Source organism: Phoca vitulina, unplaced genomic scaffold (assembly GCF_004348235.1).
Source record: "Phoca vitulina isolate PV1807 unplaced genomic scaffold, GSC_HSeal_1.0 scaffold11, whole genome shotgun sequence".
NCBI classification, from domain to species: Eukaryota; Metazoa; Chordata; class Mammalia; order Carnivora; family Phocidae; genus Phoca; species Phoca vitulina.
Window position 1 is genome coordinate 47425997 of NW_022589714.1, and position 25764 is coordinate 47451760.

The window sequence follows — 25764 nt, forward strand, 5'->3', positions numbered from 1 at the left end:
TCCTTACTTCTGGACTTCTATCTTGTTTAAACAACAGTTATTTGGGGGTTCTGTCACATTCAGCCTCAGCTTCTATGGCACTGCATGATCCTGATTATCTTCCTATGTTTCTTTACCTTTGTGCTTCTAAATATAGGTTGTATTCTTCTTCACTCTCTCTAGTTTTTCCTGCAGCAACTGATTAATCTTTTATGTTACCCATCACCTCAACTTGGATGATCCATGATTCTGCATTTCTAATCTCTCTCTCTTGAACACTAGGCCCACATTTCTAAGTGTTTATGGAATATCTTTACCTGGATGTTCTCCTAGTACCTGAAACCTCAAACTTAACATATTCAAAACTGAACTTAACATCTTCCTTCAAACGTGTTCCTCCTCGATCCCCTATTTGTTGGTTGCACAGTTGGTTCCCAGGCTCAAAACCTTAGAATCATCCTTAATACCCTCTCTTCCTGATTCTCCCACATTTGATTGTAAGGTCCTGTTAGTTCTACCTCCTCAATACCTCTACCATCCACACCTTCCCTTCCTATCACTTCCTACTGTACTCTAGTTTTGACCCTAATTTCCTTTAAGAGATTCCTTGAAGTCTCTTGACTTCAAAGTATTCCTGCCTCTAGTCTCTCCCAACTGCAATCTAAGATTCCACAATTACACATACATAAAGCATGGCCTCTATCCTGCCATCTCACTCAAAAAGCTTCAACAACACTGCACTGTCTTTGGAATAATGACTGACATTTGAGACCTGACACTCTACAACCAGTTCTTTGTTCCAGCCAACCATTCTCCAAACATGAGCTCTATCATCTTCCAACACCTTATTGTTGTTTATGCCACTCCCTCTGCCTGGAATGCCCTCTCCTTCCGCCCTACTTCTGCCTAGCAAGTAGAATTCTCTGCTTTTGGGTTTAGCTCAAATGCTACTTCCTTCACAAAGCCATCCCTGATCTCCTGCACTAACATAATTTATCCCTTTTTTAAAATTACTTTATCCCACTTTATAGAACTTTAACATTTTAGCAATGAGAGCTTCCAGGTAAATATGGTGGATTGAACACAGGTACCGATCTGGTCTTCTTCCTGAAGTCTTACTAAACCAAATGTAAAAATGGGACTGCACATGGAGGCACACCTGAGAATCCCAAGATGGCAAAGGGAAAAGCCAACGCTTACACTACAGAATTCCCTAAAGGCTTGGGAATTGGCAGTGCTCCGGATGCGGAAGTAGAGGGAGAAGCTAAGATAACATTTTTCTCCCCTCCAAGAGGATTAAGGTCTTTGTGCTGATGCGTAAACTTCACTTAGATCTAAATGCATGGCTCTCAGGAATATTGACTTACTTGCTTCTAAAAAACCTCAGAGTGTAGCTGTGTGCCAAACAATCCACATGTATCACTGTCTTCAGATAATTATTCATCACTGTCCTAAGCTAAGTAACCACTTCACCTGGACCCAAGCACTACTAGTGGATGCTGCAGAAAAGCACCACAGAGAACAATGATTTTTAGAGCTCTTGGCTACTTTCCCATTTGCTATCAAACCTGGAAATCTGTCCACTATTTCAACAGTATGTCCAGAATGTCCAGTGGGCAAAGAGTTAAATACTAAAGAGAAATATATGACTGTGCTACATGCAACTGGAAACACTGCTCTCATTGCTAGTTATGCTAGCCCTGAATAATGATTTCAGAAGACTTCTATGTTGGAAATCATTTAAATAAGAGAGGAATACCTAGCTGGATAAAACTGTCATAAAACCATCTGGGTCTAGTACCTTTCTCAAGGGATGAGTTTTCTACTTCATGGATTGCTTTCTACTTCTATCAGTTTTTGTTATACCCACTGACATAACTGGCAGTCCAGCAACTGCAGAAGTATCATACATAGTGCAAGATGCTTGGTCACCAAGCACTAAATGCCACTGGAAACCCCAATGCTACCAGTCATTGTGACGGACCAATAGACATCCCGGGGGATGGCAGCAACTCTAACTAACCACAAAAATTTATTTCTATAAACCTTTATTATTAATTTTTAAAATCTCTAAATTTGTGCTTATGTGTGCTTTATGTTATTCCTACATGTTGTGTTTTTTTCCTCTTTTCTTGATCAGAATTATCAGAGATCTTTAGAAAAACAAACAAGTTTTCATTGTAATGGTCAAGTTTACTGCTTTTTTTAATTTCATTATTTCCACTTTTATATTTTTTCTTTACTGAGGTATAACATGCATACCATAAAGTATGTGAAGTATACTATCTGCTTTTATCTTTATTAATTCCTCTCTGCTACTTTCTCTTCATTAAGTTTTAGTCTTATTTATTTATTTATTTATTTAAGTTGGGCATGGAGCCCAACACAGGGCTTGAACTCATGACCTTAGATCAAGACCTAAGCTGAGATCAAGAGTTGGACACTTAATCAACTAAGCCACTCAGGTGCCCCAGTCTTTGTTTTATAATAAATTTAAAGATCTAACTTTCCTCTGAGTATCACTTTGGCCAAATATTATCAGTATTTGTATGAAGTGTTTCCACTATCATTAATTAATTTCTAAGTAGAAAAACAGAGGGAAAAAAGATAGGCAACTCATAGGCCATCTAACACTAATGACCAAGATGCTTAATTTCACAAGATCAGGCAAAGGCAAATTACAAAAGACACTTCTTTGGCTTATCACGGTGAAAAACATTAAAGAGTGCTAATATCCCATGTTGGTGAAGGAATGGGAAAGCGTGTGCTCATTAACCATCAAGGGAGGGCAATTCAGCTTCACCAGTTAGATTTAGATGTATACCTACACTCTGACTGGCTAATTCTACTTTCTATCAATGTCTTTTAAGAAATACTCTTATGGGGTGCCTGGGTGGCTCAGTCGTTAAGCACCTGCCTTCGGCTCAGGTCATGATCCCAGGGTCCTGGGATAGAGCCCCACATCGGGCTCCCTGCTCCGCGGGAGGCCTGCTTCTCCCTCTCCCACTCCCCCTGCTTGTGTTCCCTCTCTCACTGTGTCTCTCTGTCAAATAAATAAACAAAATCTTAAAAAAAAAAAAAAATACTCTTGTAAGCATGTAAGAATATGTGTACAGAATGTCCACAGCAGCTTCATTTATAACAGAGAAATACTGGAGACAATGTAAACATCCATCTACTAGAGAATGGAAAAATGAGTCATGGGATAGTTAACAACCATTCAAAAAGAATAAGGTAGATCTTTAATAAGAACTTAAAACAAAATTGTACCCATGATCTATAGACAAGGTAAATTAAAAAAACAAAACAAGTGTGCAAAACCGTTTGTGAAATACGATCCCATTTTAGGTTGTTAAAAACAAACAAAACAATCTCACATAGTCACTTTTTTAAAAAATAAAGACAGCAAACGGCCTGAAACAGACACTACACTTTCAAACTATGTCACTTCCAGCAACTGTGAGTAGCGGAGAGGTAAGAAGACTGGACCATTTTACTTGTATTCACTTCTATATTGTCTGAATTTCTTTTTCCCCCAGGAGCTAATACAAATGTACTTTTAAAATATAATTTAGAGGGGCACCTGGGTGGCTCAGTCAGTCAAGCGACTGCCTTCGGCTCAGGCCATGATCTCGGGACTCTGGGATTGAGCCCGCATCGGGCTCCCTGCTTGGCGGGAGGCCTGCTTCTCCCTCTCCCACTCCCCCTGCTTGTGCTACCTCTCTCTGTCAAATAAATAAATAAAATTAAAAAAAAAAAAAAAACAAATAAAATACAATTTGGATAATCTCCCACCCCACCCCTCCTGCCATAGGTTTGTGAATTATATAGTAAAGAGGGCTGAAAGCTCTGGTAGTCTCATTAACATGGCCTTTTGAGAACTGATGAATTAATTCATAAAAGCTGCCTAAGATAATGACATTAGTGGAAAAGCAGAAAAGACTGACTCTGTACTAATCCGTAATATCATCTGCTGACTTGTCTCACATTTACCAACTCTAGCAGGCATTCCTTCCAGGCTACTGAGAAACTGGCAGAGCCCATTTTCATCTTTAATGTCTCAACTCCTTTGTCTGAAAGGTCTTTGAGTGATCCAACCAGCTTGCCTGGAGGCAGGCACACCCCACATGCTGTGGTCCAATTAAATCTGCTTCCCGCACCGCCTACTCTTAACAGTTAGCCCAGTACTGTATTGCTGAGCTGGAAGGAACCAAAGCAAAGGAGGAGGAGATGTGAGGCCTAAAGTCCTCTGTGGCAGTTCCCTCCTTGACCTGGAGATCTCTCGACTTGAGGATAGAAAATTCCTGCATTTGGCAGCCAAGGAGACCAGCCCCATTTATGAAGTTTGTCTGACTCTCTTTTTCTTCTTTCCAAAGGTTGAGCCAGCTATCTTATAATGGGTCCAGATCAAGCCTTCGAAAGAGAGAAAAAATTAATAATCTCGTTCCTCCTTGATGCTAAAAATTCTTCCCTAAGAACCACTTTCAAACAGAGCATTAAGTACTTGCTCTTTAAGGGTTAACTTCAGTATGATTTATTATTAAACAACTAGAGAATGCATTGGTGCTCTACTCCACGCTCTCTAAATATTTTAATTAAAAACCTACCAACATGATCAGAAGACTCAATACAGTTAAGAGAGTTCCTCAAATTGCTATATAGATTCAACACAATCCCAATAAAAATCCAGCAGGACTTTTCGTAGCAATCAACCAGCTCATTCTAAATTTTTGTATGGAAAGAATATCTAAAACAATTCTGAAAAAGAATAACAAACTGACAAAGGCAAGGAAAGGATGGTCCTTGACAAATCATGCTGAAACAACTGGATATCCACATGCAAAAAAATGAATCTCTCCCTATGCCTCACATCATATTCAAAAATTACCTCAAAATGGGTCACAGACCTAAATGGATACCTAAACCTACAATACTTCTAGAAGAAAATATAGGAAAAAATATTTGTGACCTTATCCCTAAAAAAAAAAAAAAAAAAGAAAAGAAAAGATAGGCTGTCATCAAAATTAAGAACCTCTGCTCTTCAAAAGACACTGTTAAGGAAATAAAGAGACAAATCACAGACTAGGACAAAATTACGTATCTGATAAATAGTATCCAAAATATATAAAGAACTCTCACAACTCAATTATAAGAACATAAACAACCCAATTTCTTAAAATGAGTAAAAGAGTTGGACATTGATTTCATTAGCTATATGGATGGCAAATAATCACATTAATAGATGTTCACATAATGAATCATTATGGGAATACAAATTAAATCCACGATGAAATACCATTACACACCTATTAGAAGGACTACAATTTTAAAAACCTGGCAATATTAAGTGCTAGGGAGGATACACAGCAACTGTAACTCTGATGGAAAAGCAAAATGGTATAACCACTCTGGAAAATGGTGTGACAGTTTCTTATAAAGTGTAGCATATATTTGCCTAGGACCCAGCAATCCCATTCCTACTGTTTTCTCAAGAGAAATGAAACTGATGTTCACACAAAAACCTGCAAATGTTTACAGTTTTTTTGTAATTGCCAAGAACTCTAAGTGACCCAAATAGCCCTCAACTAGAGAATGGATAACTGTGGTACACCAGTACAACAGACTATTACTTGGCAATGAAAAGTAACAAATTACTGGCACACACAACAACATGGAGGACTCTTGAGTGAATCATGCTAAGTGCAAGGCGCCCGACTCAAAGGGTACACATGGTATGATTCCCATTTATAGGACATTCTGAAAAAGGCAAAATTATTGGGACTGACATAAAAGCAGTGGTTGCCAGAGGTAAGGGAAAGGTGTGGGACTGACTATAGAGGGACACGAGAGAGTTTTTGGTGTGATAAAACCATTCCGTACCTTGACTGGGGAGGCAGTTATATAACTATATTTGTCAGAACTCACAGAACTGTACACGAAAAGGGTAAATTTTACTATATTTAAATTGTAACTTTTTTTTTAGAAAGCTCCAAATGGAAACCATAAAAAATCAAAACAAAACAACTACTATAAAAACAACCACTAAGTTTCTGCGTGCTGGAAGAGAAACCTTTTAAACAGGACAGTTAAAAATAAGGTCTACGATGTCAGACACATACGTACATGTTCTCTTTGCCACCCCCCTACCCTCTGACAGACCCAGCAAAGGGTGGGTTCGAGAGAAGCCATCACACCCCCCATTCTTACCGGAACCGTGACTATCAGGATTGAAAGGAGGCGCTAATCATGCCCCACGAAGGACCTAGTACCCGAAAGCTATAAAGAGCGGGGAGAGGCCACAGGAGGAGGCCACAGGAGTCCCTTCCAAGTGCAGTGGGAACCGCACTGCCCCTTGTTGTTGTTCTTAGCACAGAGGCTGTCACTCATGCTCCGGCAGTACGCTCACCTCCGTCGTCGGCCTGGCTCTGGGTCCTGCGGCACTCGCTCCCTCACAGAGGAAACGGAATTTTGCAGAGGCGATGAAAGTAGGCCAAGGCGACAGAGCACTCTAGTTACCGGGTGGCAGCCAATCACGGGCCCCTCCCCAGGAGTGTCTCATTCTGAGGTCAGGACTCAAAGCAGAGCCTGTGCCGGCAGCCTTCATGAACCCCAAGGGACTGACTTGTTGGGCTTGTTTTTCCACGGCATTAACTTGAGGGTTTATGACTTGAGACCCCAAATCAATCTCCATCACACCACGGGCCGTCTCTCCTTCCACAGCCATCGCCTGGTCTGACCTAACCACCTCCTTGCTTCATGTGCTGAAGGGCGGGGGGAGGGGGCGGCAAGCCAACGCTAAATGAAAGGTCGTAATACACCCACCACCTCCGACTGCTGTGACGCCCAACTTCCCCATCCCAAGGAACATCACCCTCTACTTGCCATCCAGGATCACAAACTTTAAAAATCCTTTTGCAGTTGTTTCTGCTGGGAGGGGGTTGGGGGCAGGGGCGTACCTTTTGGTTTTCCATCCCCATCCATGGATCCCAGCTTCTTTGTTTCTGCTGTTAACAACAGCTCATAAGGATGCTCATCCTCTTCCCTGGCTGTACTTCCCTGAATCCAGGGTCTCATGGCCAAGACCTAAGAGAGAAAACACCATAGAACTTCTCATGTGGGTGGATAATACCAGGACAGGTTATGCAGAACAAATTCTCCTTTTTCACCAGAGAGGAAGGGGGTTGGGGAGAGAAGGTAAACAGCTCAAGTGTCACGTGGAACCACGTGCTTTTCTGGATATGCACCTGTACCTCAGATCTCAATGGCCTTTGATTAAAACACTCCCCTTTTCCTACCTCATTTTATCCTTCAAAAAGCCATTAATACAATCCAAGATCCTCCCTTCCCGTGCCTCTCCCATCATCACAGTGTTCTGCATGGTCTCTTCTCAGTGGGTAGTCGCTTCCCAAGCAGTTTTCAGCCAGGCTGCCTCACAAAGGCCTTCTTTCTCCACAATTCTTCCCCAATATGCACACATACTACCCCAAGGCTGGAAGCCTTCCCACCTTCTCAAGAGGGAATCAAATGACTCCTGACTGATCCCGAATGACTGACATTTACCAGAAACAAAGTGCTCTATGCGTCCTTCTCTATTTTTGTGAGCCTTTTTTCACAGGTCCTGGGGGTTACAGGGAAGTTTCTCTCAAAAGCCAGCTTCCTACTACATTTATGGTAATACGAGTTTAAATTAATTCCACCAATCTCTGTTCTGAAAGGAGTCAAATGGCTAGGCAGTATGAATTTCAGTGGAGGAAAAAAGCAGCTCTGTCAATGGAGAAATCCCTGATCCAGGCAGCCAAGTGTCTCTGATGGAATACCTGGACCAGAGCTGGCTTCCACACCCACCAACTAGGTCTAGGCAGGTGAGGGCCTTGTGCCCACAGCTAGTCATGGTACCGAGGTGGCCAAGCTTCCTCCTCAAACCAGGCCAGAAACACCATAATCAGTGCCACAGTCACACTGAGAGAGACAACGGAGATCCTTGATTTAGACGATCATTCTGGCTCATCTGTCCTAAGAATCCAATGTGTGTCATAGGCAAATTAAGAATAATCATGTACCAGCTATTAGGAGTGCGAGCCAAAGCATGAAATCTCCTCTTGAGCAGTTGGCTAGGAGAAGGGATACAACACCAACAGAGGCGGGGTTCAGAGGAATTCCCAAGTCCACCTAACAAATAATGGTACCCTAACAAATGTGATTCTTTGGTACATGCAGAAACCTCCTCCTTCAGACATGCCCCACAGCTCACTGCACATAAATCAGGTTTGTGATCCATCAGGGTTTTGCTTCTGGGAGACACAGCTCACTGTGTTACAAACTAATGAGACAACACGGATTCTAGCTAGCAGCCCCCGACTAAATGAGAGGCTGCGGCTCCTGTTTGGTAACAAGGCTGCCACTCCAAAGGCAGAATGACAGTCTCTTTCCGAAATTCTGCTAAGCACAGCAGGAACCTCCATTTTACTGAAAGCCACCTGGAAGCTAAAAGCTATTTCATTACAACGAGCCATTTGCCTGTGTTACTTATTCCTTTTGCCTCTTCATAGGAACACAATTAAGGGAACAAAGAGGGACCATTAAGCAGTTCGTACAGTGTCAACTTAATACCACAGGCTTTACAGACAGGAATTTGTGTTCTGTAAGTTTACACACCCATAGCTATCACTTAGCCAGAGCCCTGGAAATCTGATTCCACGAGTGTTCTGCACACAGCAAGGGCCCTCATATAGCCCCAGGCATGCTTCTCTGAAAGGTAGTTGACAGTCTGGATACCCAGCCTATAATATCCTTTCTTCTCAAGCAGGGCAGCTGATGACTTCCATCTGGAAAATCAGGCCCACTGGACCTTCGGTCACTCTGTGCCTGGCTCTCGTGCACGACAACAAGAAGCACAGCACCAGCAAATGCTAGAGCTGGAAGGGACCTGAACCGTTCCGATCACAGCTAGAGAGCACCTGGCTCCAGTTCTTTCCCTTTGCAGATGCCCAAGCTGAGTTCCCAGACAGGGCTAGGGACTTGCCCAAGGTTACACAGAGAGCAACCAGCAGAGCCAGGGCCATAAAATTCACTTCCCCTGATTCTGGACCAAGATGGCCTCATTTTTTTTTTCTGGGAAATAGGACTTTCCATCCAATTTGGAACTCTTGCCCTCCTTCAGACTCTACTGAGAGTCCCCTGCTCACATCCAGACAACTTCTAAGGTGATCTTTTCCTCTTAGTCCTTCCTGGCTCCCGCCAGCTATGGGATTAAAATCTCCTAATAAAGCAATAGACTGCTTTGCTTTGGGCCTTCCTAACTCCCACTCAAGAAGCCCTGTGTCACAGTGAATATGGCAATAGCTGATTTTCAACAGAAAGGATTCTGCTCTTTACTAGATTATTCCTTAATCTTTTCCGCCCCTTTCTTCTAGGGCTGACAATAAATCAAAGCCAAAAAGCCATATTCTCTGTTACATGGAAAGGAACACTTCTGCTGCAGAGAGAAGCTACTACCAGTCACCACCTAAATGTGACCAACGGAATGACCGGTTGGGGTGTGGGCAGTTTTCTGGGAAGAGATACCAGGGCAGCTGCACCTTTCCATGAATGTGTAACACATCTGAGCACAGAAGAGACCCTGGTCAGTCCGATGAAGCTGGCAGCGCATTTGGCAGGGCAAAAACATCTCGATAGCGTGTGTGCACACACATATGTAGGTGTTTAATTTCTTTAAGCCAGTTTCAGGACCTGGTCCTTAATCTGATAAGCTCTCCTGGAGCCAGCTATACTCAGCTTCCCTTAAAAGCTTCTATGGATCATCTGACAATGACAAGCCTAGGGAACAGGACACAAACACTGAAGCAGATGGCCTGCCAAATATAAAAGCCTAAATTGTGATGAGCCAGTGCTTCCTAGGATATGAGGGTTAAGGTAGTAAAGCTTTGGGAGTGTAAGAAATCAAAATAGGGAAGACTAGAGTCCAAGAAAAAAAAAAAGTCCACTTTTGGAAAAGACCTAGTCATTCAAACTACAGCAAATAGAATCTGCCTTGATCATTAAAAGGATAATGACATAGACCACATCACCTCTGTATTTATGTACTTATAATCACTAAGTAAGCAAGGCTGGGGTTCTCATGGTCTTCTGACTACAGTGGCCCAACTGACCCAGAATTCCAGACTATTCAGAAACAAGTCCTAGAAAAAGTATCTCGGAGTCTCCCATCCAGGAGAGTAATATGGAGATTTCTCCCCCTATCTCTTGATACTGTTGTTTTTTCTTTTTTTTAAGATTTTATTTATTCATTTGAGAGAGAGAACGCACGCGCGTATGCGCACACGAGGCAAGGGGCAGAGGGAGAAGCAGACTTCCCATTGAGCAGGAAGCCCAACAACGTGGGGCCAGATCCCAGGACCGGAGATCATGACCTGAGCCGAAGACAGACACTTAACCAACCTACCTAACAGACACTAACTAACCTACCCAGCCAGGTGCCCCTCTCTTAACAGTGTTATTGACAAATCATATTCTCTGAAAAGCCTTGGAAGAATAGAAAGTCCTCATTATCTAATATTTCTTTAAGAGCCTTGCACTTATCCTTGGGCATTAGGAATTTTAATCCAAGTCCTTGTTAAAGAGGTGGCATAAGGCATTTATAGAGACCTAGCCCCAGGTGAATATGCTCCATGTTACCAGGTTTCTCCTTATAAAAAGGGAGTAATGAAGCAAATCTCTGTATAAAAACATGCAGGGGGGCGCCTGGGTGGCTCAGTCGTTAAGCGTCTGCCTTCGGCTCAGGTCATGATCCCGGGGTCCTGGGATCGAGCCCCGCATCGGGCTCCCTGCTCGGCGGGAAGCCTGCTTCTCCCTCTCCCACTCCCCCTGCTTGTGTTCCCTCTCTTGCTGTGTCTCTCTCTGTCAAATAAATAAATAAAATCTTTAAAAAAAAAAATAAATAAATAAAATAAAATAAATTAAAAAAAAAACATGCAGGGTTGGCTACATGCACTTCTATCTGCTAGCAGTGTATTATCACCTTAGAGGCTATAATTCTGGAGACCCTTTAGTTGAAACATGATAATAGGCATTTTGTAATTAAGGCATACAAAGAAATAGGGACAGAATTTGCACCTAACACAAATATCTTCCCCTATTTTCAACACTGACTTTTACATTCTTAAAACTGCATCCTTGTATTTATACATTTTCTTAAATGAAAGCCATCCTTCTGGTTCCATGTGTTTATACTAAGTAAAAGAACCTGCCTCACTGGATGGTCTGTGGCAATAGAGTAAAAAAATTAACTCTGACTTCTAGGGATAAAGTTATGAGACTTAGTTGACTAGTTTATATCAGCTGATTTTTAAATTAAAGACCAACAGGCCACTGAATGAGCAACAAAATAATGAAATTATGTAGTATTTTGAATAAATACTGAATAAACGTATTCTCTGCACGGTAGGAAGTATTAAAGGAGCATTCTGAAAATGAAAGATCATGGAAAATATGATTTTCTTCATATAACCAAGAAAGAAGATTGAACGATTTGCCCCATAATAATCTTTCTTTAAAAAGATGGACTAGGGCACCTGGGTGGCTCAGTTGGTTAAGTGACTGCCTTTGGCTCAGGTCATGATCCTGGAGTCCCGGGATCAAGTCCCGCATTGGGCTCCCTGCTCAGCAGGGAGTCTGCTTCTCCCTCTCCCACTGCCCCCTCTTGTGCTCTCTCTCTCTCTCACATAAATAAATAAAATCTTTAAAAAAAAAATAAATAAATAAATAAATAAAAAGATGGACTAGTCTTCTCAAATAAACTTTTTTGATTTCTCCCACCCCCACGACTCCTATTTCTCTTCTAATTGAGTCTTCATGACATTTTTGAAGTTTGTCCTGGTGGATTCTTCATGTGAAATGGAGAAGAAAAATGTGAAAACAGAAATAAGACACTTGGGGCAGAACCACCAAAGCTCGCTAATATGACATAGTCTATAGAACAGTGATTGGGGGCATACTCTACATTTTGTATCAAAAGATGACACAGGTACAAAAAAAAAGGCAAAAAAGTCAACTGTTTAGCTACTGGAGCCAGGAGAAATGTGCATGGTTTACTTTCAATGTGCAATGTAGATCAATAATTGGCCTGTCTGCTAGATAGCTCCATTAAAATTCTTTGCTTAGTACTTCTGAGTGAGTTGGAAAGGGCTTCTTCCAGATTACTGATATACACAAAACTTACTAATCCAAAGAGGCAATAAGAAAATGAGAAAGCAAAGTCTTCTTTAAGCACACATTGATGTACTTTCCAAAAAATCGTATTTCAGTGATGGCAATAAACCCTCAACCCTCTACCTCAGAAGCTGTCAAGGGAAAATACTTCTTATCTATGCGGTCTTCCTCCTCTTCATCGGGTGGTGGCTTTGCTGGAGGCGGTGGACGTTCCCTCTGCAGAAGAGAAAAATATTTCACTATCTCTTAGCCCTTGGAAATGAAAAAGAATAATGTAAAGAACTCCCCCTCTCTCCCCTGAGAGACTCAACTCAAGGATCAGTATCTAAACAGATGGCTTAGTATCTGCACATACATCCCCCCCCACACACACACATAAAATTCAATCAGCACGCTCTTTGCTTTTTGATGTTTGTAGCAGAGATTATAAACACTTGTTTCATATTCTAGACCACAGTGAGAAATATCAGCACTGAAACCACGGACCTGCCTTGCCAGAAAATGTCCTTCATAATACCCATAATAAAACTAGCCCAGAAAAGCCAGTGGCTCAACTTTCAGACTATGTTAAAAAGAGGAAGCAGTAAATCAAAAGAATCAACTTGTCAGAGTTCTAACAAACCCGCATTATTAAGGAAGTACTGAGGAAAGTAATCAAGGACAAAAACATCAATTCCTGCTCAAACTTTAACGCTACCCCTATTTATTCGCCAAAGCTCAGAACTGGTCTCTATCTAATCCTTGGTCACCTCATTCAATGTATTATGTATCGCTCACATATGAAAACCTTTCATCTCAGCCCATTTAAAAAAAGGAGTATTTGTCAGCTGTCTGCCCTGGAGCAAGGGTTAGCGAGCTCGTTCTTAAAGGGCCACATAGTAAATATTTTAGGCTTTGTGGTCAACCCCCCACTGCAGTACAAAGGAGCCAGAGAAGATACGTAGACAAGTGTGGCTGTGTTCCAATAAAACTTTATTCAAAAAATGGGCAGCTGTCTGTGGGCCATATTTTGCCAACCCCTGCCCTGGAGCAACAAACACCCTGAAAGAGGGATTAGCGAGGTCAAGTGAGGTGGACAATTTCAGGAACACACACAACCTCCGCCGGCAGAAGGCTGGAGGGAGATGTGCCATTGTACCTGCGGCACCGTCAGCATTGTTTACACTCCCAGGTCCTAACCATGCTTCCTAATCATGTTCCTACAGGGAAGGGAGAGGGAACCTGACCCAGGAGTTGGCTTGCAGGCTCACTCCCTGGCTTGTAGGTTAGCTCACCGTGTTACTAGAACAGGAATATTTATAAAAGTCAGGGTGGAGGCACGTGCTGAATTACACAAGAGCCTCAGAGAGGTCTGCAAGACGTCTCCCGTGTCCCAGGAGCGGCCAGGGTCAGGTGGCATTCGGTTAGCATTTGGCATCCATGATCTCTCTCTGTTCAAATATGCTTTGCCCCTCGGGATTCTATCTTGATAAATCAGTCATTCCTACAGTCCCTGGAACCAGATGGCCGCCCAGCGGCAACAACTTCAAAACAGGTTCATCTTTTCAAGCCAAACAAAGCTATGAGACCAGATTTCCTACTAAGTTCCACTTTCCCTAGCCGTCTTACTCCAGAAGTGCAGAAACAAGAGTGGTTCCTTGCAAGTGGCACCTCGTAAGGGAGGGAATAGCAAAGGGAGCAGGCCCATCATCCACACCAGTTATCCAACCTCAGGACAAAAATAGCTGAAGAAGAACAAAATGGAACACAACAACGACAAAAAGGACCCATCCCAGAAGCCCTCTCAAGACTAAAGGAGCCTAGAAAGAACAATATGAACAGCTCTTGTGCAAGAAGTGACCACCAGGGACACTGGAAAGAAAGAGAAGCAGGAGGCTCTTTTTTTCCGAACGTGAGAACGTTGGCCCAGGGCCTGTAAGTGCAGAGCTGATTTAGACTCACCATCCACCACACTGGTAAGATGTAGAGCAGCCCCTTGGCCACATGTAATTACCAAGTAGCACAGCCACCACGTCCGCAAGTAAAAACGGCAAATCATGCACCCCAAGATGCATCAGTTTTTACTTAGCAAGACCACCAGAGGATAGATTCTTGGAGTGGGACAGAACAAAGAGACTATAAATCAGTGGCTAAGCCCACAGGAACTTGGTTATTCGGAGCTCACTTCAGGGAGCCTGTGTTCTTCTTGTAAAGCCTCCAGCTCCCTCTAATGGACATCACCTGTAAGTACCACAAAGCAATGCCTTCCTCCACAGGTGGGTTTGCTTGCTTCACCGTACCTAAGGTGAAAGTGAAACAAACCAGCTCTGTCTACAGCAGCACCATGCTAGGGGTCCTTGGCATATGCATGTGCTTCCATCACTCACAAGGAGTTTTACCAGTCCTTGATAATACCCACTCCAGTGGGCTACCACAGACTGGTGGGCCTTTCCAAAATTCATACAGAAATACTATTCTAGGACCAGACATGGAACCTAACAAAAAAGAACACTAAGAAACATCAAGCCATTCCCAGGGCACATCTGAAAAACCCAAAGATCACCTAGTGGCCAAAGGTTCATCTAAATGGTCATAAAGCAGATTTAGACCAAAAGGGAAATGCTGGCCTCTCCAACAGGAAGAAATAATATACACCTGAAAATCTGCCTCAAGCTGGGAGTACTGGGATTCTGTTAAGCAATGGCAAGTTCAGTAAAAATGTGGTGCTCAAAACTTCAAATTATTGTGCTGGCAATGTAGGAAGGAAGGTCAATGGGACCACTGATTCAGGCTTAGGCTCAGAGTAAAACCCTGAGGGAGAAAAGTCTTGAGAACAATGGACAAGACTGGAAGCAAAAGCAAGTACTGGAGAAAGAAGTAGTAAGATGGGAAGGTGGACCTTGAGAAAGAAATGGCTGGAGAGATTATAACCGGGAAAAACAGGAATGCCACATACCAACACATATGATATCTGATTAAGCCCTGCTACAACCCTGCTGAATGCAGAATCTGTCCAGATCCAAATGGATAACATTCTGAGGGCAAATGGAAGGTGAGAATGCACTCAGGGCAGACGAGAACTTACTTCAGTGAGCTCTTTCACTGTGGAACTGCTCTCCAGAGAGAAAACTAACAATTTACAGCAAAGACCCCAAAGACAGACACCGCACGAGGCTAAATGGAAATAAAATGTTTCAATTTGCTCTGAGGCCAAAAACTAATAGAATGATGCAAACATGTTATACCGAAATCAGAAAAACTAAAATTCTACCTCAAGGGGACCTATATAATTTAACCACACTAGGCAAGAGAGAGATGTGGCAGGGCCCCAAGGAGAACAGAGGGAGTAGGCTGCAGGCCTCTGGAAAGTGAGCGGGCACTCAGGGCACACTCCCTCTCCCAGCGCCCCAGCAAAGCACAGGCTGACAACACAGCCCCCGCTTGTCGAGGGCCCCAGGCCACATACAGGCCTCACTCCAGCAGCCTTCACTCCTGCTGCCTCGGCCTCCTTGTTCACGGAGTCTCGGTCAGACGATCGCCCACTGGCCATGCTGTCCAACGAATGACAGGAGACAGCATTATACAGCGCCTCGTAGGGACCCTCCTCTTCAGCGTTGGTGTCAAAATCAATGATCAGTTCAGTCACTGCTTTCTCCACGTCACCTGAACAGGTTAGAGGGCAAGAGTCAATGGACAGAGAGCACAATCTCGGATTTCCAACCACTGCATCCACCCAAAGCCCCTCATCAACCTGAACTAGACAAACAGTAACCGACAGCAGGAAAATAAAATGACTGCTTTGCTCCATGGACAGGAATAAATATAGAGAGTTTCAGTTGCTCTTTATACCCTGAGACTTCAAGAGATTTTTCTCTAATTCAAAATGGCAAACCCTTGACACCTATGAGGGATACCTCCCAAGACCTTTAAAATTCTCAAGAACCTCAATGTCATCATAGCGTAAACTTAAACCATAAAACGTAGTGAAGTATAACTGGAAACTTAAGTAATCCTTTAAATTCTTAGTAGAAACCTCCACGTGCTCAAGCAGAAGAGAGGATGGTGAAGCCTCTCTGACACGGAGGCAGTGTGCAAGGTTAAACTCACCAGAGAATTACGAACCTCAGACTACCTGGGATCCAAATTTGTGACTCTGAAAAGTTATAGACTGTTGTGGACCAGAGATCTCTGGGTCTCTGGCAAATAGTCAAAACTGTAACTATAAAATCCTTGAAAGCTAAGAGCTTAGTGAACTACTAATCCCATTACCAGTAGATTATGAGGTCAAGAAAAAAAAGTGGGGGTGGTGGAGGTGGGGGCAGACAAGGACTCCACAGTGAAGACAGGCCAAGCACCCTTTAACCTTATACTTCTGCACCCCTCTGAAAAATCCCTTTCCCACTTCAGTGTCTGGCTTTGTTCTGTTCCTCTGGCCTTCTTTACTATGCTTTGTATCTGAGGGAAGGCGTCAGTCAGTGTTTTGTCTTTCTCATTCATCATACCTAGGGCCCAAAAGGCTGCTCAATAAATCTGAAGGGGTGGGTCGTGGCTAATGATGGGGAGGCTGGACTGCCCAAGCTAGTGCCCAGACCACATTTGTTGGCCAAATGATATAGTACCAAAATCTGCCATATACACGTCTACCAACCAGATGATACTCGCTCAGTATTTACTGAGGGCCAACTATGCTCAAAGCAGAATAGTGTGTGTTAGGAAAAGGTTTCCTTGAGATGTGAATTCATCTTGAGATCATCCCGCCGACAACACATCCCAGAATAGACCTCACAGAGCCAACTGTAAGAGTTGAGAATAAGATAAAGTAGGAAAGAAGAGGTCCAAAGTAAAAGGCCTAAGCTCTGTCCAATAAAAGTTCACATACCAGCTGGAGAACAATAAATGTGAATATGAACTTATTAAGTACTCCCAACCCCCTGAAATTATTATTTAAATGAAGCTTTTTCTATTCTACCAAAGACCATTCAACTCTTCAAGCTGAGAGCCCCTTCATTGTCAGCGAAAGGCCACCTTACCCTGAGACTTCTGGGATATGGAGTCCATATTGGAGATGAGAGGTCCCTGGGAAGTGGGGGTTTTATCGGCCTCTTTTGCACTTCTTTTTCCAGTCATGTGATCTAAGTGGAAAGACAAAAAAAGGTGCACCAAATACAAATGCCTTGGTTTGGCCAGTGTATCCCCTGGTCGCCCCGACAGGCAGATGAATGGGTACCTTCGATAAGCGCTGCTATCTGCTGACTCTTTTGAGAAGGCAGTTCCCGGACAGTGTCTAGGGCAGTCAGGCCACGGTTATCTTTTATGTTGACATCAATTCCTAGAAAGGCACACCAGGTAGACCAGGGGGGAGTGAGCAGTTGCAAGTCAGCCTCAAAAGGGGTCAAATTCCAGGACTCCTTTTCTTTTTTTTTTTTAGATTTTATTTATTTATTTATTTGAGAGAGAGAATGAGATAGAGAGAGAGAGCATGAGAGGGGGGAGGGTCAGAGGGAGAAGCAGACTCCCTGCTGAGCAGGGAGCCCGATGCGGGACTCGATCCCGGGACTCCAGGATCATGACCTGAGCCGAAGGCAGTCGCTTAACCAACTGAGCCACCCAGGCGCCCCAAATTCCAGGACTCCTAATGCTCCCAGTAGCACGACCAACGTTTTTTCATCCAAAGCCATTTAATCCAGTTCTTCGAGAACAATTCGTACACTTGCAATCAACCAGTGGACATATACATCCATTGGGTTCAAGTGCAGCCAGCAAAAATCCCCCTGCGGGAGGCTAGGGAGAAACAAGCCCACCCCTGGCATGCCGCGGGAACAAGAGCGCGGCCAGCCTCTCACCTGCAGCCAGCAGGATTTGCACCACATCAGTCTTGCCAAACAGAGCAGCCTCATGCAAAGCACTGCCCTTCTCCGTCTGGAAGGCAAACGAGAGCGCAGAGCAGCATGTCATCAGAACAGTGACCCAGGTTCGGCGTGGCTCCACACGACAAATGGGATATAGACACGAAGGGGCAGGAAAATAAAATCAACCACACAAAGTCCTCTGTCATTATCTTTCCCACTTTTCTTGTCTGGATTCCCGGACCACAAGCATGGCCCGATGTGAAGTGTGCTCATTGAAGTGCCACCATCCGGCCACACAGGAATAACTGCGCAGCAACTCTGGGAGCCACCTATTGGTGAAACTCCTCAAGACGCCCCCTTCCCGGGGGGAAGGAATAACGAGAAGAAAAGTACAAAGATAACAAATAAACAAACAAACAAACAAATAAATAAAATACCACCTTAACTTCACATGTGGTTTGGTGGTCTGGTCAATGCCAAACCTAAGGAACAGTCATTCATCGGGATGGACAAAGCTAGCTAGGCAGGGGAATGCTAAACCTCCCGCTGGCAATATCAAGTTGATGGGACTTTGCAGGTGGCAAATGGTGGCAGTGGGAACACCTGTATAGGAAGATAATGAAATTTTTCTAATTTTGAGAGAGAATCCACAAGCACATCTTTTCAGGGCATAATGACTATATATTACCCCTGAAAGGAAAAGAAAAGAAAAGAAAAACCAGTAACAGACTCACTTGAGGAGTTTGTCTCTGAAGTTTCACATGAAAATGAGTCAATGGATGGAAGCGTCTGACATGGGATGTGAAACGTGCTAAATAAGAACGCAGCCCAGCAGCATGGTCCTTGTGCCTTGCCCACCATGACTTGGCCCCTGGAGCCCAGGGAGTGGGGATGGGGGGGGGGGGGGGGAGTCTGCTCCACTACCTGGTAGTTGCTGTCCATGCCGGCGTCCAGCAGGACCTGCACCACAGCTTTGTGGCCGTTGCGCGCTGCCAAGTGCAGGGGGGTGTGCTTCTTAGTGTTGCAGCTCAGGAGGTTGGGGTGTGCATTGAGGAGCATCTTCACCACCTCCAGTCTCCCGTATAGTGCAGCCAGGTCCAGAGGGGTCTCGAATTTGTTGTTGCGCATGGTGGGGTCCGTCAGCTCCTCCAAGAGGACCTTCACCACCTCCGTGTGGCCGTACTGCGCGGCACAGTGCAGGGCTGTCTCGTTGTCGTTGTTCTAAAGAGTTGACAAGCAGATCCCATCAGAAGGGTAACTGGCAGACTGGCCTCTGACTGGGACGATTACATGGAAAACCACTGAAATTTAAATGAGGAAAATAGCAGTGATATTTGGGGACTTCTAGAAGTCGGTCAGAATGAAGATGTCCTCCCCAACAAATGAGGCCAGCCGCTCCAATCAGCCACAGCGTGCCCCAGTTACTGCCAGAGGGGAGCTGTCAACCCCCTCAGATTTACTGTCTCCTGTGTGCCGTGAAGGAAGTGCCCACAGACTGCAAGGAGAGTGAACTGGGGAATGTGGCGGGCCCTGGGCAGAAGCCCTGGCACACATGAATGCCAATAATATCACTGCCATTGACTCATTTTAAACTTCAACTGGTTTTACAATTTATATTCAGCCAACCCTGTAGTTCTGATTCTGGCTTTGTTGACCATCCACTGCCTTACAGATAAGCTTTTTTGAAAGAGTTTGTCATCTGCATAGCATCTTGCATGCAAATCAACCAGCCAACAATCAAAGTAACAGAGCTGAGCACCAAAAATCACTCTTGAGATCTCAGCCAACAGCCATGTCCAGGGGAGGGAGGCGCTTGAGCTCAGTCACAGAGGAACCTGGGACCCTGCTGTCACCCTGTGCCTACTCCAGGAGCCTGCACCAATCAACACATGCACAATCTACAACGCAGGGAAGTGTTTCTTCTTATGTAGGAAAGATTCAATCAGCCATGGGAATGTTTTCTGAGAGGTGCAAAATATTCAAAGTTGTAACATGTAATTCAAATTCACAACCCTGGGGCCCTTTAATGCCAATTTTGTTTCAAACTAAAGGTATAACCTGGGATGAAAGAGGAGAAGTTTGTGCTTCATCCACCATCAGAAGCAAAATGTTAATCATTCCAATTGTGCTCTTTCTTTTACTACTACTGACAATGTATAATCAGAGCAGGAATAAAGTAATTTCCATGACCTCTCCTTTTTTAGATGCACTAATGAAAGTAATTCTCCCACAAGACTTGGAGATTCCTAAATTTATCCAGGAGGCTTCTGCCACTTTAGGAAAACAAAGCTGACGAGGTGGTGTGTCCATCAAGTCAATATTGTGCACCTTTCAGTAATCAAAAGGTAAAAATGAAATGCTTCCACAATTACTTTAATTCTATTAATTACATTAAAAGTAACAGACCAGGAGTTACCCAAACATGCATGCAATTCCATCTGCTTTTGATCTGGCATTTGACTGCATCATTTTTTTTCCAGCTATACCAAGTGTACCAGAAAGATCCAGAGCTGCTGGGAGCGAGGTCCCCAAAGGCCAGAGTGATAGCAAAGAAAAACTTTTCAATGAAATAAGGACAGAAAGGGTGGTAGCAGGAGCCACATGCAAAGATAAATGCACACAGATAAACAGAGGAAGCAGCGCTGAGCTCAAACACAGCTCAAGGAGATCAGCAGCTGAAGTGCAAATAGCCTTTGCTGGCCACAGGACACAGCCGGTTAGCAATGGCCTCCTATGCTACAACTGGGCCCAAGGGGTGGATTCCATGTCAACCTAAAAGGCTGGAGGGAAGGGGAAACTCTGGGAAGAAAGCAAATCTTTGGGGTTCCCTGTGCCAAACCAACCACTTAAGACACCCATTTGGAATGCCCATTTCCGACTGAGCATGAACTCCCTGAGCCAACTTAGAGCTGTCACTTCACGTTCTCACCATGAGAGGCAGCTTCATCAAAACACATGGGGGCTTTCTTTACAGTGGTTCCAGGGCAGAGTGGCAACCCAAGGAAGTTTTAAGAGGATTCTCAGGGTTTTGTATCTCAAGATTAACATGAGAGCAGGGCCAAGAAAGTCGGCTTATTCTTATTAAAACCCCAATCCAGAACAACTTGTTTACTTTGAGGCAGACACTGCTGTCTCTTTTATAGCCAAGTTGTCTCCCAACAACCAGAATAATCTGTCCTCAATTGTGTAAAAAATATGCCATTAAGGCCCAAAGAACTGTAAAACTCAAAGCTATCCAGCAGGAGGAAAAAAAAGAAAAAAGAAAAGAAAAATCTTGGGGTTTTTCATTGTTGTTTTTTGCTAGAACCAGGGCACCTACCACAAAGCTGACTTACTGAAAGCAAGGTCTTGATCACTACTAGGCAAATTTCCTGCCTCTGTTCAAAATGGCCTAACCACATCTCTGCAGAATATTATACTCAAATTCACAGTGTAGAAAGCATCTTTCTCATGCTCCAGTCTTGCCAAACATGGTCTGGTAATTATAATACTCTTGAGTTGAAGTCTGTGACCCCATCTCTCAACTACTGAACATAGGCCATCACAATGAGCTCTTCCTACCAGCTCCCAGGAGCTTTGAATGTGACAACTATCAGGGCAGGAAATCACTAGTGTTGATTCAGGAACCCACAAGAAAGGGAGGGATTCCAAGGGGAGTACAGACTCCTCAGGACCCAGAATCTTTCTCTTTCACACCTTCCAAATCACACCACAGGTGCTCATCACACCTCAAGAGTTCCCAAAATCTTATTACTGTGTATTTGGACTGAGGAAGGAGACTAAGATCAAACACCCCAATTTTCCCCAAAGTCTTTGCACAAACTTTCCATTCCTGCCCATCTTGAGACTCACTTTCCTTTCTCCTTGCTATAGTCAGTACCTCTAAGAAGAGAGATCCCAATACCCTTTACATATGGAGACCCCAGTTAGTGTGTAAATCCACTATATTTATCATTGTTTATTCCTATCTATCTATCTCACATATGCATAAACTACAAGCAACAGAAAACTATACAGAAACATTTCGGTGGCTTTTCTCCTCTTGAAACTATTCTAAACCATCACTTCCCAGTGCTTAGATTACAGCCCAGCTGTACTCTTGAGCACTGTTGATAGATACCTAAGTTAGAAACAACTCAGCTACAGCTCTCTGTAGCAACAACGGTATAGGTTTCAGAAATCTACCAAAATTGGAACAAAAGGACAAACGGGGCCTACTGAGATTTAGCAGACATGAGAGAAACACGAGAACTGAGTCCATGTGGAAGAAGAGTTAGACTTACTCTGCAGTGCTCTGGAAGGCAGAACCCTGACCAACAGATGGGAAGTTTAGGAAGACAGATATCAGCCAAGTGTAAGAAACCAAAAATCAGTGGAATCTAAAAAGAGGCTGCCAAGCAGTAAGTCTGGTTGTTACCAAGAGAAACAAACAACCAAATAAAACAAAGGGTAGATGGCTCATCTTTCAGGTGAGAGAAAAGGATTCCTGCTCTGGATGGAAAGTTGGCCTAGATCAGTGGTTCTCAAACTGGCTTTGTTTTGGAATTACATGGGAGCTTAAAAGTAACTAAGTCCCACCCCAGACTTGCCAAGGTAGCACCTCAAAGGGTAAAGTCCAGGAAGACTATTATTAAAAAGCTTACCAACCTAGGAGGCACCAACTTGACCAAGCAATCGTCTATCAGCGAGACAAACTGACATCATGTGTCTTATAACGTGAAGAAAGGATATAACATCACTCCTGTGGTGTTCCTGCTAAAATTGTAGGGCCTGAATCTAATCATGAGGCAATATCAGACAAACTCAAACTGAGTGATAGTCTACAAAATGACTGGTCTATATTCTTCAATACCGTCAGTGTCGCAGGTCTCTATGGCAATCGCTTAGCGGGTTCAGCTGTTCACTGAAAGGTTGGTGGTTCGGTCCCACCCAGGGATGTCATGTTTGTGGTTCCTAGTCATTAAAGACTAAGAAGGGCTGAGGAATTGTTCCAAATTATGTATGATCCTGGATTGGATCTTGTACCAGGAAAAAAAAGAACTGCTCTAAAGGATACTATTGGGGAAATTGGTGAAATCTGAACACAGATTCTACATCAGAGATTCCAGTATTATATCAATATTGAATTTCCTGAATTTGATAACTATACTGTGGTTATACAAGTGAATGCCCTTGTTTTTAGGAGATACATGTTTAAGTATTCGGGGTTAAAGGGTCATGATGTCCATGACTAAGTATCAAACAGTTCATCATCAACTACAGCAACAATATACATATATATTTGAGAGAGAGAGAGAGAAAAAATGTGCATGCAAATGAGACAAATGTTAACAACTGGTGAATCTAGATGAAGGGTGCAATGCAGTTCACTGCATTATGCTTGCAACTTTTTGTAAGTTGAAAATTTTTTCAAGATAAAAAGTTTTATAAAAGCTTGCTAGGTGATTCAGATGCAACCAGACAAGCTGATCAGAATGTGGAGACAACTGGTCGAGACAACTTCCGGGTCTCTTCCAGTTCTGAAACTTAATTATTTTTAAGTGTACAGGAAAATAGATCTACCTTAAAACTAATTTGACTACTGCCCACCTTACGATATTCAGACTAAGTTAAAATTATTTTAAAAGGGGGCAAATAAACAATTTTAATAGTTCCACCTTAGCTATGGATGACCTACATTTTAGACTGGTTTATGCTGACTTGCTGAAAAAGGAAAGGCTCCATATGTCGAAGAGGAAGATGAAAGCTCATGAAAACTACCCCTGCTCCCAGAACAGGCACTTGAGACTTCTTAATTTCTACAGGTGCCTGATAGGACTTAGCACACAAAACAATTCCCAGACACAATCCAGGTCAATAAAAACCCACTGAATCAGGATAAAACCCAGCGAGGTTAGATACACATCAGCTCAAAGAGAGTTTGCATTCGTAGCAAAATCCAAACAGCTTTATCCCTTAGTGCAGTTTGCATCATTTGGCCTTCGGGGGGTGGGAAGGAGGCAAAGGGCGGTATTTCCAAAGAGAGAAGTTATGTTCTTATTCCATTTAGACCAATTTTCTTTTTTGGGTGGGAAATCAAGGGATAAGAAAATGTGCTTTTAAGAACGAAAGACTTACCCTTTAATCAGAGTTTTATAAGCTAACTGAACTAACCACCGAGTGGGAAAACAATCACTTCACGGTGCCTCCCCATAAAACAAAACCCTGAATAGACTAATTGAGCAATGTTTCATTAAGCTTCAATCCGCCAGTAACAAAGAACAGATTCCAAAGTGCTGTTTCATAAACACCACACTGTATATACCCTTTAAAAGTCAGATCTCAAATATTACTAGTTACCAGATAGTTGTACTTAATGTACATTCTCTTATTTAAACTCCAAAACAATCCAGCAAGGTAGATGGTATACTGCACTTTACAGAAGAGTAAACTAAGGCTCACAGAAATTAAGTAACTTATTTTAAGTCAACAAAACCAGTCAGTGGCAGCACGGAATTCAAACTCAGGCCTGACTTGAAAGGCTGTGACCTTTAAGAGTTTTCTCCTCTACTACACCAAGTCCAAAAAAAAAGAAGAAAATGAAGATAGGGTATCTTCCTCTTTTGAAAATTAGAAAACAGAATTCAGAGAGAGAGGGCCAAACAAAAGCTAATGTGTCCCACTACCCCAAATCAAACTGCTTCTCGGCCATTAAGGCCCGAGAGCTGAAGAACATGGCCCACAGAGGCTGCCTAGAACCAGCCCGCGGTTCGCTAAATCACCATTTCTCAAAGAATATCCACCTAGCATTTGGAAACATGCAGAAGTACCTTAATGTTTCTCTTCCCTGAGGCAACTTATTCAGAGCCAATGTGACTAACGCACTGACTCAACCAAACTCCAGACTGGTGCCAAAAAGCAAACCTCTCCTGAATGAAAATTCGGGTCAAAACCAGCAGGTGAGAGCACCGAGGAGACAGGCTAACCATCACCAACCCACAAGCTCTGCCTCCTGGTGTGGTGAAGGCTGGAGGGTCTGGGCAGTTCATCACCAGGCCTAACAGGGCCACTACTTGCCCCAGCCTCACAGGGAGGGAGACTCAAGGCCAGCGCCCTGCTTGACCCTGCGACTTCATTTCCTATTTCAGAGCCCTTCCCAGGGCCAAGAGTGACCAAGCAGTAAGAGAAGTTAATAGCTGGGGAGAAGCAACGGAGGCTTTAAAGTCCCAGGCAGAAATGCACAAACTCAAGGAAATGAGGAGGGAGCCGAAAAGGACAGCTTTTAAGAGTAAAATGGAGTCCCCAAACCCCTTCCCCAACACCTCCAATACTAGCTTATTGAAAATGAGATTCCACTTCAAAAGAAATAGAGAAAGCAGAGTAAAAAAAAATTTTTTAATCCAGTTAGTACAATTTAATCATTTTTCTGTGTTTATTAAAAAGTAAGCTAATATGTTTGACATCTCTTAATTGAATTTTTCTTTTTTCAATTTAAATTATTTTAGCAATCACAATGGTAAATTATGCATATAATATGGTTCCTTCTCTTTCCCCATTTCGGCCATTTCTAAGCTTTTCAGACATTCCAGGAAAAGCACCCAACCTTTCCAGAATTAGCATGGGTTTTAAAAATAAAACCCAAACCCACTGGAGCTGCAATTTCCCATTCCCAGACAAGCCAAAAGCAGATGGGCTGAAGCAGACAATAGTCAGGGTGATGATGAGGAGCCTGAGTGGACAAGAGTGGAAGCCAGAAAGGACCAAAGAGGTA

The 25764-nt window shown here is 43.3% G+C and overlaps 1 protein-coding gene across 5 annotated transcripts in view; it reads right to left on the minus strand.

Moving 5' to 3' along the window:
* ANKS1A (ankyrin repeat and sterile alpha motif domain containing 1A) overlaps positions 1-25764 on the minus strand; it is a 179415-nt gene that overhangs the window by 77898 nt on the left and 75753 nt on the right. For 4 of the 5 annotated variants that reach the window (XM_032409975.1, XM_032409972.1, XM_032409976.1 and 1 more), the window contains 7 exons: positions 18939-19235; positions 18009-18084; positions 17393-17494; positions 17196-17297; positions 15632-15828; positions 12310-12402; positions 6936-7062 (listed from right to left, as the gene is read on the minus strand). In XM_032409975.1, coding sequence (XP_032265866.1) covers positions 6936-7062; positions 12310-12402; positions 15632-15828; positions 17196-17297; positions 17393-17494; positions 18009-18084; positions 18939-19235 — 994 coding nt within the window. Of the gene's footprint in view, positions 1-6935; positions 7063-12309; positions 12403-15631; positions 15829-16014; positions 16020-17195; positions 17298-17392; positions 17495-18008; positions 18085-18938; positions 19236-25764 lie in introns of those variants that run through there. The other variant, XM_032409977.1, reaches the window with a different exon arrangement.